Here is a 17,595-nt window from a genome sequence, read left to right on the forward strand (position 1 = left end):
TGACATAAATGTTGAACGGGTCTTGGAACTAGAAGACGAGGGAGTACAACGGAAGGGAGTGTGGTGAGTGGGGAGTGTGAACATGCAAAGGTTATCTTTCAAAATAGGGAAAAAAAAAGAAGGTTATTTAGGTCAATTTCATAAAATAAAGGGAAAGGGGAGCATATTTAGTAAATGGTGGAAGTGTCAATAGTGAAAGTCCAAATTTTTTTCTCAGTAGGCCTGAGTTGGGCTGGGCTAGAATGACTCATAAATTACAACCCATATTGACACCTTTAGAGAATTTCATTTGAAGATGTAATCCATTTTTTTTTACATATGAGAATAATCAGGATAAATATATACATGTGCAAAGTTCTCTATCCCTCTCTCTTGAAAAAAAAAAAGAAGTTCTCTCTTCCTCTATCCTTTTTATTTTGGTATCTTTGTAACATGCCCAACAATCAACATGTTGTATTATCTTAGTTTGTTCGTTTATTAAGTTCAGAAACAAGTTTTCATCAAAGCCAACTTATAAATCCAAAGTTTTTCAAAATCCTTTATCTGCATATTTAAATCTGTCCTCAGATACTTTAAAATGCATGGTTTAAGTTTTGTTTTTTAATGCTTGGTTTAAGTTTACAACTATGTCTTTGTAAAAAAAATGAAACTACTTTGAAAAAATAAAAACAAACTACCCTTAAAAAATTTCTCTTCTTAAATTGTCAATCCTATTAATTTTAGAGAAAAAGGTGATTATACATTCACACTGTAAAAAGTTTTAAACAATAATCCGATAATTACAATAATAAATTTATTAAATTTTAAAATGATTATTTTAAAATAATTCAATAAATATAAGCATTAAAGTTTTAATTTTCTATACTCCTTTCTCAATTCTCAGTTCCTACTTTGTATGAAACAGATCACAAGAAAACTAATGACAATTTACGTGGAACATATTGAACGTTTCCCATCCCGAACTTTTTTGTCACTAGAAGCCATCATATTCACGAATCGTTATCAGAATGCGAATAGTTAGGAGTTAGCAGAATGCAACGCCAACAGAGGCTGGTAGAAACTTTGGTTAAAATTGTGAGAGCCACATTCACTTGAGACCCAAGAAGATGATAGGATAAGGGTTCAGAAAACTGAATTCCACACAAAATTGAGAAAATTTTATATTAAAAGGGAAAAACATTGGACATATATGTCAACTTCTTGATTCCCATTATTGTCCTTATCCATTTCCATTTTATTTTCTGGTCATAACTTTATATTCTTTTGCACCCATCATTTGTTTTCTAATATATAATAATAACTCCTCTGCTTCAACACACACTACTACTTCTCCCTCTCTCCCTCTCTAATAGTAACAGTAATAGTAATATACATAACATAACCAATGGAAGCACGTGCAGGAGCCAATCAACGTATTGCAAGAATCTCTGCTCATCTTCAGCCTTCAAATTTCCAGGTTTCTTCCTTTAACAATTCAGTTTACTTCAGTTTTTACACACTTTTAGTTCAGACTTCAAAGAGTTGTTTATATTTAAGTAAAGAACAACTTGGTATGTGTTAGGGAGATATAAAGTTGATTGGGTGGTTAAGAAAGAAGAGGAAAAAGTTTGCGGGTTCCATCCCCTGCTAACAATTTACATTTGCCGATTAAAAAAAACTTGGTATGTGTTCCTTGCATGATAAATAAACTTGAGCTTCCATTATTTGAAAGAAAAAAAACTTTTTTGTTTTGTTGTGACAGGAAGGGAGTGATGTTCTTCTTAAGAGAGGTGAGTGCAGAGCAAAAGGTGGGGCACCTGGATTCAAAGTTGCAATTTTGGGGGCTGCTGGAGGAATTGGTCAATCCCTTTCTTTGCTGATGAAGATGAACCCATTGGTTTCAGTTCTTCATCTTTATGATGTTGTCAACACCCCTGGTGTCACAGCTGATGTTAGCCACATGGACACTGGTGCTGTGGTAATTTCCTTTTCATAGGGTTATTGATTGTCAATTAAATTGTAACATAAGACTGAGTTGTAGTTGTTGTGTTAATGCTGAGGCTAGTTACAATAGTTTTTATTGGAGTATATGATCAATTAGTTTGTTAAGAATTATTTACACATGGTTAGGTTAACAAAATAAATAGGAGCATTGTAATTCACTTTTCCTATCTTTTAATCAATATGACATCTCTTGAGACTTATTCTCTCTATTTGGCTTATGCCTATGATTTGTATCCCTCTCATCCTCTTATTACCAATAGTTTTCCTCTTTGGTACTGATGGGGGGGATTTTTAATGGGGGGGTTTATTTTAATTATTAAGGATTGAGGAATTGTTTTATTGACAAAATTTTGATGATGGAACTTAACAATGTTTAGCTGCTATTTGTTCAAATAATGCGATTTTTGTTGGATTTGTAGGTTCGTGGCTTTCTGGGGCAGCAACAACTTGAGAGTGCACTCACTGGCATGGACTTGGTAATCATACCTGCTGGGGTGCCAAGGAAACCTGGGATGACAAGAGATGATTTATTTAAAATAAATGCTGGAATTGTGAGGACCCTTTCTGAAGGAATTGCCAAGTGCTGCCCCAATGCAATTGTCAACTTGATTAGTAATCCAGTGAATTCCACAGTTGCTATTGCTGCGGAGGTTTTCAAGAAAGCCGGTACATATGATCCAAAGCGACTACTGGGTGTTACAACCCTTGATGTTGTGAGGGCAAATACTTTTGTGGTAAGCATTGCTTTGCTGTTCTTATTCAAACAGTCTATAACTCATTTAAATTTCCTTCCTGCTGTGTTGCAAAAATAAAATATCTAGGAGACTACAAGCTAAAAGTATAATTAAATGTTAACTGTTTGATCAAATTAGTTTGTTTATATAGTTTTGAAAAGTATTACAGTGGGTTGAGCAGAGCAGATATTTCTACATTGTGAGATTTTTATAGTATATGATGGAATTGTATGAATAGAGGCTGGTGTATGTCCTGCCATGTTTTCTTCTTTCAGGCAGAGATACTTGGAGTTGATCCAAGAGAGGTTGATGTTCCAGTGGTTGGAGGTCATGCTGGAGTCACAATTTTGCCTCTTTTGTCACAGGTTTTGTAGAAAATACCCCCTCAATTTATTAAGAAGTATTATAGAACAGGTCACTGAAACTTCAAACTTGGTTTTTACAGGTTAAGCCTCCCAGTAGCTTCACTGCAGAAGAAACTGAATACCTGACAAATCGCATCCAAAATGGTGGAACTGAAGTTGTTGAGGTAATGTCACATAAACCTATAGCTTTAACATGTCACTGGAGTAAAAGAGGGATAATTCGCAAGAATTTCTGCATATAATATATTGATAATTTAGGCTCATATAAATATGTGCTTATCCCTATGGGCATTTCTAAGATGAGTTGATGACAGTGTCAGTGTCAACTTTTATGCTTCTGCTTTTTCAGTTACTGACATCTGCCTAATACAAGATAACAACTGTGAAATATTAATAGATAATAGAGAAACATATAGTATGATGCTGCAACTATAAGTTGTTTATGGTGCCATGATAATATAAGATTGATGCAACTGTCTCCAATTTCCTTTATCATCACAGGAGACTATGCACTTGGCCATATCAATTATGCTTAAGATGTTCAAACAAGTGAAGATACCAAAACAAATTATGCATACTACTTGTCTGAAATCTGAATAGATTATCTCTACTGTTCAACCTTGTTTTGATATCCATGACCTTAGATATCCAAGAAATCTAAAATACATCACTATTTCCCTGTCTATATTTGGTTGTGATTGAATATTCATCATAATCTAATGGCTAGTATTATTCATGTTACAGGCAAAAGCTGGGGCTGGTTCTGCAACACTGTCAATGGTTAATAGTTTGTCAACATTATCTTCATATTTCAACAGTTGCATGCATTATCAATTATGTGTCAGCAAAGTCCTAGTAGATAAACAAGCAAAGCTGACATCTGACTCCTGATTGTGTAGGCATATGCAGCTGCCAAGTTTGCTGGTGCATGCCTCCGTGGCTTAAAAGGAGAAGCTGGGGTAGTGGAGTGTGCTTTTGTTGATTCTCAGGTGCCATTTGAATTCCTTTTCCTTGCACATGTTCTTCATCTTCTAAGTCTTGCTTAACAGTATCATATGCTTTCAATAGGTTACAGAACTTCCCTTCTTTGCAACCAAAGTGCGTCTAGGTCGTGCTGGAGCAGAAGAGGTTTATCAACTGGGTCCCCTGAATGAGTATGAAAGGTATCATAGTAGTTTATGAAACTATTCCCTATTTTCTTGGATACAATAAGCATTACAGAAAGTGGAACTTTTGCTGTGAAATGCTTAACAGGATTGGATTGGAAAAAGCAAAGAGAGAGTTAGCAGGAAGCATCCAGAAGGGTGTAGAGTTCATCAGAAAATAAATGTGATAAGGAAAAACTAGTTTTTGTCTCTTATATTTAAGGACCATGTGTAATACTTCTCTTTGTTCATAGATTTTTTTCTTCTTCTTAAGAATAGTACTCTAAATTTTTGGTGTCATCCGTAATTGCTGATGATAACGGATTTGACATCAATAATCTCAGAAAGATACTAAAATATCAGCCTTTTGTACTAATTCCAGATCTTATTTTCTTTAATCTTTAACATATTCATAACACATTTGGCAGTGCAAAAGAAATAGTAATGGCTCTTTTGTCCCTTTAGATTATGATGATTGCTGTATGCAGAAAATTACAATGTTGATAAAATTTTGGTGGTCATATTTTATGTACGAGCGATCATATAAGATCTAACACCAATAGTCCACTCTTCAATATATTCCTTATTCAGGGATAAAAATAACATCAAATACACAAGGACAAAATTATGGAGGAAACAAAACAACAATATTCTCTGTCAATAACAGGATAGTCCAAGATGTTCTGTAAGAACCATAATTAGTTTGCATTATATGTATGTACAATGTAGTGGTTTAATTTTTCGAAAACCAAGATGATACAAACAATCTGACGCAGATCATGGAGAATTTAGATTGAATTAAGGTCACTAAGCTCGAAGTAGCACTTTTTTCCCAGTTAGCTGCCTTTATGTCTTTGCCAACTTTCAATAAAACCATTTATAAAGATTAATCCTAACTTTAGTTGATCTTTTAGTTGCAACCAGGGCATTGATCACTTTTCATATAGATATACACCATCTATATTCTTGTTACACAATAGTTATTTCAGGCATCGATGGAGAACTCAAACCAACAGGTATATATTACCATATTAAGTGCCTACTTGAGAAACAACAAGAGCCTTATCTTTTTAGATGAGGTATGCCATTGAGATTGGTTAATAACCAAAATTTTAAGACACCTACCATAAGAATTCTCTTAACAACTTTTAATATTGTCGTCCTTCTTGGACTCTACTTCCCTTTTTCACCTAACTAAAATTCAGCAATCGACTCGCCTCAATGGTGCTTCTAGTAGCCTTTTACCTTCTTAAAATACCCAATTAATTAAGTTGTAAGTCATGAATTAAGAATTATGAGCATGCGAGTTTGATCTTTGCAAAGCTTTCTGACCCTTTGCCATTCGCTTATCCCTTCTTCCTCTTTCTCCTATATAAGGTCTATTATGAGCTTCCACTTAAATCAAAACAAAAACATATTACTATGTAATTTTATTTTTTATTTTTTTTCTTAGTAAGACCACTAGATGTTTTTATACTTTTTGTTATGAGCTAATTTCTATTCGGACGACTTCACCCTAATCATAAGGTGCTTAATATATATATATATATTGGTACAGTACAATTATTATAGTGGGTTTTGAACCTTCTACTGCTAGTTAAAGTTTACCTCTACATGAAATTTCCAGTGTGCCAATTATGCATCACTTCATGCTTAGGTCATTTTCAATTTTTTAACGATCGATTTTTGTACTTTTTATGTAAGCTTTTCCTCCCTTCTCCCCCCAATTTTTTTTTTTTTTTTTTAACATAAACGAAGTTCTTCCATTTTTAAAGTACGTCGCGTGTAGCATTAACTTTTGCAACGCATATATATCATGCCTGTACGTAGCGTCCATGAAATTTGACGTGTATGGGAAGCATGCATGCAAATTATGCACACTTTGTAAAAGATATAGTACACAATTATTCCATTAATTTCAACCAAACTTCTATGAAGTATACAAGTATTGTGGTACAAGAGCTGCCAGAGGTTTCAACTTATAACCTCCCGCAAACCATATTCAAACTCTTCAATTCACACCTTTTACCAATCACATTTTGTTTATAACCGAAACAAATTAATATCAGATTTAGGTAAGAAAGGGACAGAAAACAGACCAGTTGAACTTTAGAATTTTTCTAGACATTAAATTAATTTATTTTATTTTATATTTTAAAAGGATTTATAAGAAGAGGAGACCAAACTCTGTTCAAATTAGGTATGCACCCATTGTGAGTAAAAACTGTTGTACAAATGAAGTTTTTGGATCACTTAATAGATATTTGTGGGTAAAGTTTTAACTCCCTTTATTAAAGAGGTGGAGCGGTTTTAAGGTATTTATTTCTTTCTATCTATAATTTAAAATTACTTAAAATACTCTTAATATAAAATTTTGGATATGTGATATATATAAAAGAAACTTTTAATCTAACAATAAATTCTAAAAAAATATTATTCGATTAAAAATTATAAAATAATATAATAATTGTCAAAATTATATCTTATATATATGATTTGAAGTTGATAAAAATGAAGTACATAAGACACATTTAAGAGACGAAGGACTGAGAGAAGAGAAGCCTATGACTGGGCTAGGAGAATTTATGACAACAAGAATAAAGAACATCTTGAGATGATTAACATATACAAGCTGAAGCACAAAATATGAGAGAATAAGATCAAGCCTAAAAATTGGTCCTAATAATCTAAATAGAAAAAGACTTTAGTATATCTCCCTTTAAATATATTTTTTATTATTAAAATACCTTTTAATATAAAACCAATATATATAAATCCTAATTTTATATCCTTTTTTTTATTTTTTAACTCTAATTTTGCATCCCCCAGATCTTCGTTATTCTTTAAGTTATATTTTTGCAAACCATCATCATCCTTTCATCCCTATTTTTGCACCTTCATAAACCCTTTATATCTATTTTGATTTCCTCTTTTTTTTTCTCTATAAAAAATAACAATTTTATTCTATAACTTCAGTTACTATAAATATATTTTCTTTGTTTATAATTAATTTTTTTTTAAAAGGAGTTTATAATTAATGTTAGTCATTTCATTCTTTATGGTGGAAACATATTTTTAAAGAATAAACTAATAATTAAAAAAAAGTGTAATTTTTTCAACAAAAATAATGATGATTTTAATATTTTTTTAAAATATTGATGTACATATATACTAATATATACTTGATAAAAAATTAGAAGTATTGAGATTGTAAAAACAGTACCCATGCATGTAGGGCATGCATTATTATAATAGTACAAAAAAAAGGATAACATGGAATGGTTAAAAGGGGATTATTTTACAATATGAGTACAAAAAAAAAAAAGAATACGAAATCCAAAACAGAAATAATTCATATTTTTTTTTTGGATTTTAGTCTTTAACATTTTAGAAAATATGTAATTTTAGTTCAATATTTAATTTTAAATAAGTTATTTATTTTATTTTTTTATAATTTAATGAATTAAATCATTTTTAATAGTGACTTAAATAAATATGTTAGGTTTAGAATTCAGTTGGATTAAAATAATATATATATATATATATATATATATAATTAAATGTTGGACTAAATTTGTAAATTTTTTAAAATGTGAAAATTAAAGTTGTATAAAAAAATAGAAAGAAAAAAATTGTATACCAAAAGTTAAAAAAGAACCAAAATACAATGTAGTCATTATTATAGCCTATGAACATTACAGCACTCAATAATAAATTTTATATTCAGGATATTCTTTGGCCAAAAAGTTAGACATTAAATTCTTGAAGTACAAAAATCTATATAAAAAATGAATTCTTTCAACATAATTTTTTTTATCTAAATAGATTTAGTAATCGAATTCTAATTACATACTTAAAGGACATAATTATATGTGAAACCTTCTCTATCCTATATATCAATCACATAATTAAAAGACATAATTATTTGTCAAATTATGTCATTTTGTATCGATTAACGTCGCTTCCTTTCCTAACGAACGACAAAGGATAACCATTTCAATATTGAGCATCATTTGATTGAAGGGCGTGCTCTTTGATAAGCCGGTTTCAATAGGCCACTGTCTCCGGAGATAAGTTTTAATTTTCACCGCCACACATGCAACTAGGGAATTGGCTATAAAATCTTCTTAAGTCAATGAAACTGTTGCATTTCACTCAAAATTGGGAAACTCTGTTATATTTTTTCTGATAATTAAAAGTTTAAGTTAGTTGGATCTCAAAATTTATTAGGATCAAGATAGGTCTCAACAAATACTTACAAATATATTTACAGATTATCCAGTAATAAAGTTTTCATATGATATCCTTCATTATCAATTTAATTAACTTTTATTGGCGGAAACTCTGCTATATATGAATAAGCTTATAAATCAGATTTGAAAATTGCAAGCAACCAATGCTTATTCATGAGCAATATCTAACCACGTTATCACATAGGTTTTCATTATTTTGTTAATAGCTGATAGGTTGTCTAACGAGCTCTAATCACTGGCTTTCCTTGTTATGATTTGCAAATGACCATTGACCAAGAGAATGAGAGACTTGGAAAGTAACTTAAGGAAACAAAGCAAATATATACGTACGCTTTAGACACGTTGACAGGGACCACATGATGATCCTTTAATTTGTATGCTCTTTATCGAGATTTCAATGACTAGTTGGTGAGGAACACCTCAAAGTCCACAAAACAACAGAAGTTGTAAGCATTAATTTTCGTTTTGAAGGCAACATCTAAATATAAAATGAGTTGTATCTATGTTCCTTGATTGAAAATATTAGGCACACGGTTGTCTAAGAAAGTTCACCCCATAAAACCCGTGAGCTTGATGGTCCAACTGTTCTGTAAGTTGGGATACAGTAAGGTCAAGTAGGACAAATTATATATCACAACAACGAAATATATAAGCTGCACTTGCTGGGGCATAGCATAGTACATCAATGAGGACCAGTAATATATGCACTGAATGCTGCAATATCTGTAGATGAGTAAGTTTCTTACCATTAAGATCTTTAATTATAGTGCACAAGCACATGTGCCAAAGAATGTAATTGATCTAGAATGGTGCATGGGGGAGTTGTGGTTTTGGTACAGGACTTTTTTTCTTCCATTTATTCGGTTTAATGGTAACTTAACAGAAGTTACCATCAACTAGTTGAAATTGAAGTACCCAAGTTTATCAACTTTAAGCTGACTCTTGACTTTTTTTTTCCAGGATATTGCTGAATTAGTTTCTTATGGAGATTTCATCCATCAGAGGGTTACCTGATATGGTAAGAATAAGGATATATATAGCCCTTCTGATTAGTTGTTTTTCGGATCTAGGGTAAATTCATTTATATTCTGTGACTAAATTAATCTAAGTTGGAACTTGGAACCATTTTAACACATGATGAGTTAAGATATAGTATTTGGTTGGAAAATAAGGCAAATATCTAGTATAGTGATAATTGAATCTTTCTGGCTATGAACATTCTGAAAGTTTTTATGGTATATGAAGTATGATGTTTTCTGATTTCGAAGGAGCAAGAAATAATGGAGGACCCTACTTTTCTCCATCAGTGGCATTTGAGTTCTATTGATGACCTTAACTTACTGCCAATAGCTGCTGCTTTTGGAGAGACTTTACAACATCATGCATTCACTTATCCAAACTTCAACCCCAAAACTTCCATGGAAACTGCACTTGCTGACATTGAAAGAGACACAAAACATCACAACAAAAACAACATCAGCTTGAATCCCAATTAAAAAAGTGCTCAGACATCATCAGAGACACAATTTGTCTCTTTCCCAAATCTTTTCTCATTTGTGGATTCCAATCAGACAACTCCTCCAGACAGTATCTCTCAAGGAACCTTGCTGGGGAATCATAATAACTATGTCTTCAAGGCATGCCAAGAAGCCAAAAAGACTGGGAAACGTTATAAACATTCTCAACCTCAAGACCACATCATAGCTGAAAGGAAGCGGCGAGAGAAGCTCAGCCAGCGGTTCATTGCTTTATCTGCCCTTGTTCCTGGACTACAGAAGGTATAAAGAAAAATATGGTCTGCTTTTACTGTATATATGTTGAACACATATTGGAGTATTAGTCCTTGAAATTGTATAGCTGGTATCATATATATGTTAGTTCCTCTTATATCTCACTTTGGTCCATAAAATTTGAAAGGACTAATAACTTGGTATGGCTTTAGCAGATTTAAAGTTTAAAGATCAATGCGTAAACATAAACAAATTCAAAGATTAAACTACAAGTGGAAGATAATTTTAAGGATTAAATTGTCTATTAATTAACTCTTTAACTAGCTGTATATAAATATAAGAAACTAATACAAAAATTCAGATTTTGGTTTGGTAATTTGTCATTAGTGTGTGCTTCTAACACATGCATTGGTCTCATTTTACAGTGTGCTACTAATAACAGACGGATAAAGCTTCTGTTCTTGGAGATGCTATCAAATACTTGAAGCAGCTGCCGGAGAAAGTAAAGGCTCTTGAGGAGGAACAAATCATGAAGGAAATACTTGAACTATGCTAATTAAGTTGCCTAATATTTTACTTTTCATCAATTCTTGCAAACCAAGCATCATTCTCCCTCCCCTCTCCTTTAATTAAATAAAAAAAGTAGTATAATTAGTACCCCACTATGAAGCCTTTACCTTTTTAGCATCTAAAGCTAATGAAAAGAAATTGATATAAAATTTGCTGAAATCATAATCGCATGGTAGTGCATAATCACACATATCAATGTTAATTTGAAATATAAAATATAGGCTAAATTACACTTTTGTCCTTTATTATATATTTAAGGTTTATCTTTAAAAAAAAATTGTTTTGATTATTTATCTTTTAAATTTTGATCAATTTACTCCTTTTGAAATAATGTTCACTTTTTTTATTTTGTGACCCGATTTTAAACTTTATTTTAATAAGTCATTCTCAATATCATTCTCTTCTCTGTTTTAGATGTGCATTTCTCATACTATTTGCGCAATTAGTCAAAAAATTCCTCTTTCAATTATCTTAAATTATCATTTTTTGTCTTTATTTTTATATTTAATCTTCTTAGATTTACATTCCTTTCAATCTAACTTAGTTTTTCAAAAATAAATTATCAATAATAAAATAAATTTATATCATAATTCAAATGATTTAATATAAATTTAAAATTAACATATATATTTTATATATTAAAATTTATTTATTTATTATGATTTTTAATAGAATATAACTTTTATATTGGAAATATTTATTTACAGTGAATTTTATTTATATAAAATACTATCAATCATTTTAATTTTGAAATATATCTAATTGATTTGAAAGTATATGTTTTATTTTGTGCCGACACATTTGAAATATATCTAACAGATATGGAAGCTGTCATGCATTGTTTTTTTTTTTTTTTGCCGAGAGTCTTTTTTCTTTTGAGAAGCTGTCAATTGTCATGCACTGCTTATTCCTTGGGCTGTTCTTTCCTGCACCAAAAAATTGTTTCCTGCGTCATTTTTAATTTTTGAATTGGTCAATTTAAAATGTAAATTTAAGATATAAATTATATTCCGGATTAATTATACATTTTGGATTTCAAAATGACTAATACAAAAGATTTAAAAAAAAATCGGAAACGTGCAGAGGAAATTTTGGGTGCAGGAAGCAACAGGCTATTCCTTATTGTGTTTTTATGTGTTCTTTGGTTTTATTTTCGGCCCGTCTATGTGCTACTTAGGCCTTAGTCACCTTTTTGTTGGTACATATGCATTATATTTTTGTGGGCCCATAAATCTTGGTATTTTTTACATGCATACCAGCTCGAGGTTGAAGTTTATTGTCGATTCTTCTAAAAAATTAGTGTTGAATCTGACGTTCATACTACATCACGCCCATGCACACTCTTTTTACTGTCACAATTTATGAACTTTATACTCTCAACAAATGGCAACTAAATTGGTGTTTTCACACTCTTGCATGGCTTTAAAGGTAACTATTTTCGAAGCATGTTTGTAGAGTTGATAAATTTGGTTTCTCAAGAGTCTCTAGCTACTTCTGTAACCTTAAATGAACAACATAGTTTTGGACTTGCTTCATAGCGCATAGAGTGATAGTTTGAGAAATGAAATGTTTGGTGTTTGAGATGGTGATGGCCATGAATGAAAAAGGTAAAATCAACCTTCCTCACAAGAGTGTGCATAGGTTGTTCTTTGCTTTGATGAAGATGATGCAGTGTGTTGTAGAGGATGATGGTGAAAATAAATAAAGCATGAAAACCAAATTGAATAAATCATTGCAAGATCGTAAATAAAGAAATGCTTCACCTTAACAACTTTTTAAGGATTTTTTCTTTTACATTTAGGCTTTAATTAACTCTAATTTTAGTCTTTTAAATTTTGTTTGCACATTTAGTTTTATCATTTCTAAAACTAATTAATTTTGATCCATGGTGTCAATTTTTTAAACGAAAGTTATTAATGTATCTTGTCAATGATGGTGTAACACAGACATATTGACATAACAAATAATGTGACAATTCAATACATATGTTGATGTAACATTAAGAATGTATTGATGTGACATAAAAAACTAAATTGACATATTATATTATCTCTTACATTAACATGTCAATGTTACATCATCATTAACAAGATTAATAATTTTCATTGATGTAAACTAACATTAGACTAAAATTGTCAACTTAAAAAAATGTAAAGGAATAAAATGCAATTAAAAAAATTCAAAGACCAAAATTGTACAACATAAAACTATAATATGAAAAGTGAATTTAAACCTTTGCACTTACAACAGCAATCAGTGTTACAAAATTTTGCTAAGGCCAAAATTAAGGGTTTGAAAAAATATTTAATGTCTTAATTAGTTGGGCCTTGTGGAAAGAGTTAAACCTTCACAACCCACCCAAAATAAAATAGACCCGGGGTGGGTCCACTCCACAATAGATAAATCGTGTATTGCAAAATTGCAACTTGCAAGAAAGAAGAAAGAAAGGAAAGAGGTGTGAAGTGTGTGAGTCTGAGAGAAGAGAACTTAGAGAAATGGAACTACGTGAGCTTGGAAGAACCGGACTGAAACTCAGCACTGTAGGATTCGGAGCTTCTCCACTGGGCAATGTCTTCGGCGATGTTTCCGAGGAACAAGCCAACGCTTCCGTTCGCCTCGCTTTCCAATCCGGCATCAATTTCTTCGACACTTCTCCGTACTACGGAGGGACACTGTCGGAAAAAGTTCTGGGAAAGGCACTGAAGGCTCTGGGAGCTCCGAGGAACTCGTACGTTGTGGCAACGAAGTGCGGACGGTACAAGGAGGGTTTCGATTTCAGCGCGGAGAGAGTGACGAGAAGCATTGAAGAGAGCTTGGAAAGGTTGCAGCTTGACTACGTCGACATTCTCCAATGCCACGACATCGAGTTCGGCTCCTTAGACCAGGTAACCTGTCGTTTCTTATTGTGCTTGTTGCGTTTCAATAATGTGAAGTAGCAGTAGCCGTAGTGCGTGTTTGGTTTCACCTTGGAGAATTGATTTTGCCTAGATTTATCACATGTTTGGTTTCAAGTTGGAGAAGAGTTTGGAATTGATTCTGAGTCAAGAATTTATTCGAGTTTAAATAGCTTTGAGTAATTTTTGCATTAGATCCAAAACTTTTATAGTGAGTTTTACTCTTAACTTGATCCAAACATAAATCATATCACTTCCAAATCAATTTTAACCAATATTAATTTTGTCAATGCTTATCCAAACATGGATGTAAATGACTGTTGTTGGGTAGGTTGTGAATGAGACGATTCCAGCGCTTGTGAAGCTGAAGGAAGCAGGGAAGGCGCGGTTCATTGGAATAACAGGGCTTCCTTTGGGGATTTTCAGTTACGTGCTTGATAGGGTTCCGCCTGGGACGCTGGATGTTGTGCTTTCATATTGCCATTACTGTGTGAATGACACTAGCTTGGGGGATTTGGTGCCCTATTTGAAGACCAAAGGGGTTGGCATTATCAATGCTTCTCCCTTGTCTATGGGCCTTCTCACCGAGTCTGGCCCGCCTGAATGGCATCCCGCATCACTGGAACTCAAGGTTTGCTTCTTTTCACACTTACTGATGGTTCTGTTATGTGTTTACAATTTCATTGAAGTGTAATTCAATTCACATTAGGTCGATAGCCATGGTTCAATGTTCTCTTAAAGCAAGCCATTGTTGAGTTTGATTATAAAACTACATTATATTTGTATGTGAGGGGGGGGGGGGGGGGGGGGGGGTGAGTGAGTAAGAGAGAGAATGAGTGTGAATAAGAAATTTGTACCCACCCCATCATTTGCCAAAAGTTTGTGATTAAATTTCTTGTACACCGGCAATTTTCTTATCCAAGTGGAAAATGTTTACAATAAGATCTGAAAGTAGTGAATATGTATGTGGGAGAGAGGGGGAGGGGAGAGTGTCCTAGTTCTGCTAAAAAATGTCAGAAAACATTAAAAAAAACAGAATCAAAATTTGAAGCCATGCATGTATGCACACTTAAAAAGAAGGAAGTCAAATTAGTCAACCTATTGGAAGAAAGATCGTGACTTTCATCATTCTTTTGCCAGATTAGGGAATTATCTTTATTATTTTGTTCAATCCAGATTCAAGTAACATTGCCTACTAAATTATGTTCTCAAACGTCTTTAAACCACATTTCTATTCAATCTCTGTTTTTTGCTTATGCTCTGGTACACGTTTCATTAAAACTGAATTGATTTTATGTATTTAATTTGGAACTTTGCAGTCTGCATGTCAAGCTGCTGCTACCCATTGTAAAGAAAAAGGAAAAAACATTTCAAAGTTAGCATTGCAGTACAGCTTGTTAAATAAGGAAATCACATCAGTGCTTGTAGGCATGAAGTCTGTTGAACAGGTTTGTTTTCATATGCTTCCTGAATAGCCATATTTAATTGTATATGTCTTTATTGTGAAAATCTATGAAATTTTGTGGATAATGCTGAAAGCTTGCTCTAGAGTTTTCATACAGCTTGGTCTATAAATTAGTCACCTCTTTCTTTGTTGTTTTCATTGATGCATAAGTGAGAATCTTCCTTTGTAAAATATGTACGGCCTTTGTCATCTGCCCTTGTCATACCTACCAACTAAAAAAAATAAAAATAAAAAGAAACCAGACATGAGCATAAATAAAGGTTCACGCTAATGTAATGTTTTTTATCCGATACTGTAAGTTAATGGGCAGCACTGTATGAGGAAAATACTAAGGAAATTTCCTGGCTCTAATTGATGGTAGTACTGCAAACTGTAGCTGTTTGTTTTACTACTGTTGTGGCACTCTTTCATGTGATTATATGTCTTTTATCTTATTATACCATATTGGTGGAGTTTAGGTTATTGATGGAGTTCATAGAAAGTCTTTTAAGAACAGTAGTATGAAAAATGAAATAAACTCAGCAACTCATTAGCTACTATAATTAATAATGTCTCAATACATTATTGGCCTAGTATACCTAATTTAGGTGCACCCCAGTTTATGCAAGAATTTTTGAACTTCAGTTTGTGTAATATGAATTAGTCACTTAATAAGACTGACCTGTTCTAACTGGGATAACCTTACAAATTAGGTGGAGGAAAATGTTGCTGCCGCAAGAGAACTTGCAACTTCTGGAATTGATGAAGAGACTCTGTCTGAAGTCGAAGCTATTCTGAAGCCTGTTAAAAACCAGTCGTGGCCAAGTGGAATCCAGCAGAGCTGATGTTTATTTTACCACCTGGTATTACCTATGGAGACATCCATTCCTGTTGTTGACAATGTTCTTCACTCAAATAATCCGATTCAATAAGAGAAATTGCTTTGAAAGTATTAGGATCCACTGTCTCAATAATTTTTGTTTGTGGTCTAGAGTGTCCAATAATACATTTCTCACTAGAAATGCTATTCATCTTCGGCTTCTGGAGAGTAAGAGCCTGTCTTCTAGGTGAACCCGTAAATAGTTGGTTGAACTGGTTTGTAAAAGCACAATGTAAAAAAAAAATGGCAATAATTTGTTCTCCTTTACATGTTATTTTTTAAAATTTAATTAGAATATAGTCAGTGTAAACCTTTTGCACATGGTCAGGCAATTTTGCAGTCATATCATTTTCTAGGCTTAAATATATTAGAGATTCTTAAAATATATTTGAATTTTGCAATTGATCCCTAAAACATTTTTGTTGATTCATGTCGTCAATCACTGTCTAAAATGGGATGACGTGTTCATTAGTTAAATAGGTCAACGATACATGTGCGGAGTCATATCAGAGGTACCAACGACATGGTGTACCACTACACTTCCGTCAGTCCCATTGTCTCTCTCCATCACAAATGCCTCTTTGCTACTGATAGACCAATTGCTTCTCCATGGCCATCAATGGCTTTCGAGTAGGCAACAAACAACACAGAACAAAAAATCCAATGATAAAAGTTATGAAGATAATCAATTTCATTTTAGATATGAGAAATTTGTACAAAAGCCAACAACAGAAATTTATGATACCAGATTCAAGAAATAGATCTAAGAAATTTACAATACCAAATCAACATAATAAAAAAAATCATAAGTCACTATGATTGCGAAATCAAAAGGCACGGACAATCGGGTTTGAAGCTGGCCATGAGACATGTTCTCAAGAATTGGAGAAGTGAGAGTGCTTTGACGCACCGCAATATGATTTGGATCTGGAGGGCACTATCGCCACACTTAATCTCCGTTTGAGACGGCGAGGCAATACTGCTCCTTTGCATCACTGTTCGTGTGATTGGATTTCCGAGACGTGCTTCACAACAACTATGGGTACTTTCATCAGCGCACCACAACTTAATGTTGAAGTATTTCCTCATCGGACCATTGATGTAATGGTGGAGCAACTCAGGTGGAAAGATAGAGGACATCTTAGATTTGAAAGGGGAGGAAGAAGGGACTGAGGGAGAAAAAACAAACCAGGGGCAAGTTTGAAAAAGAGGAGAAAAAAGAGATAAACAAAAAGGAAACATCAGTCATCATGTCATTGATACCTCTAATATGACTTCATAAGTGTGTATCACTGATGTATTTAACTAATGGATACATCAGTCATCATGTTTTGGAGCATTGTCATGTCATTAAAAATCACCATTCACCAACAAAAATTCATTGATTTTGTTTAAATTCCACCATACAAGCCTTCCTTATATTTATGAACTAAAAAATTATATATTTGATCATTGATATCAATAAATTAATGGCCTTCCTTTGTTGTTTTCAATCAAGCACAATTGAGAAATTTCCTCTCTAGAATACTTGATCTTGTTTGATTTCAATAAATGAATTAGTGGCCTCCCTTTGTTGTTTTCATTCAAGCACAATTGA

The 17,595-nt window shown here is 32.7% G+C and overlaps 2 protein-coding genes and 1 pseudogene across 2 annotated transcripts; all 3 read left to right on the top strand.

The window, feature by feature from the left end:
- Positions 1 to 1,285: 1,285 nt before the first annotated feature.
- On the top strand, positions 1,286 to 4,666 carry LOC114421348 (malate dehydrogenase 2, peroxisomal). The gene is made up of 9 exons (XM_028387229.1): positions 1,286 to 1,456; positions 1,742 to 1,957; positions 2,403 to 2,717; positions 2,993 to 3,082; positions 3,163 to 3,246; positions 3,827 to 3,862; positions 3,982 to 4,071; positions 4,151 to 4,245; positions 4,337 to 4,666. Exons 1-9 carry the CDS (start codon positions 1,385 to 1,387, stop codon positions 4,407 to 4,409), a joined length of 1,071 nt encoding a protein of 356 aa, XP_028243030.1. The 5' UTR covers positions 1,286 to 1,384; the 3' UTR covers positions 4,410 to 4,666.
- A 4,445-nt stretch (positions 4,667 to 9,111) lies between these two features.
- Positions 9,112 to 10,911, top strand: LOC114421693 (annotated as a pseudogene).
- Positions 10,912 to 13,156: 2,245 nt separating this feature from the next.
- LOC114421349 (L-galactose dehydrogenase) lies at positions 13,157 to 16,272 on the top strand. The gene is made up of 4 exons (XM_028387230.1): positions 13,157 to 13,665; positions 14,006 to 14,305; positions 14,994 to 15,122; positions 15,832 to 16,272. Exons 1-4 carry the CDS (start codon positions 13,276 to 13,278, stop codon positions 15,961 to 15,963), a joined length of 951 nt encoding a protein of 316 aa, XP_028243031.1. The 5' UTR covers positions 13,157 to 13,275; the 3' UTR covers positions 15,964 to 16,272.
- Positions 16,273 to 17,595: the final 1,323 nt, after the last annotated feature.

This window comes from Glycine soja, chromosome 8 (assembly GCF_004193775.1).
Source record: "Glycine soja cultivar W05 chromosome 8, ASM419377v2, whole genome shotgun sequence".
NCBI classification, from domain to species: domain Eukaryota; kingdom Viridiplantae; phylum Streptophyta; class Magnoliopsida; order Fabales; family Fabaceae; genus Glycine; species Glycine soja.

What these genes read in the sequence shown, in the direction of transcription:
- LOC114421349 (XM_028387230.1), top strand. Translation starts at nt 13,276, where the DNA reads ATGGAACTACGTGAGCTTGGAAGAACCGGACTGAAACTCAGCACTGTA. An exon ending in AGTTCGGCTCCTTAGACCAG is followed by an intron (nt 13,666 to 14,005) that starts GTAACCTGTCGT and finishes GTTGTTGGGTAG; the next exon opens with GTTGTGAATGAGACGATTCC. An exon ending in GCATGAAGTCTGTTGAACAG is followed by an intron (nt 15,123 to 15,831) that starts GTTTGTTTTCAT and finishes CTTACAAATTAG; the next exon opens with GTGGAGGAAAATGTTGCTGC.
- LOC114421348 (XM_028387229.1), top strand. Translation starts at nt 1,385, where the DNA reads ATGGAAGCACGTGCAGGAGCCAATCAACGTATTGCAAGAATCTCTGCT. An exon ending in TGAGGGCAAATACTTTTGTG is followed by an intron (nt 2,718 to 2,992) that starts GTAAGCATTGCT and finishes TTCTTCTTTCAG; the next exon opens with GCAGAGATACTTGGAGTTGA. An exon ending in TTTTGCCTCTTTTGTCACAG is followed by an intron (nt 3,083 to 3,162) that starts GTTTTGTAGAAA and finishes TGGTTTTTACAG; the next exon opens with GTTAAGCCTCCCAGTAGCTT.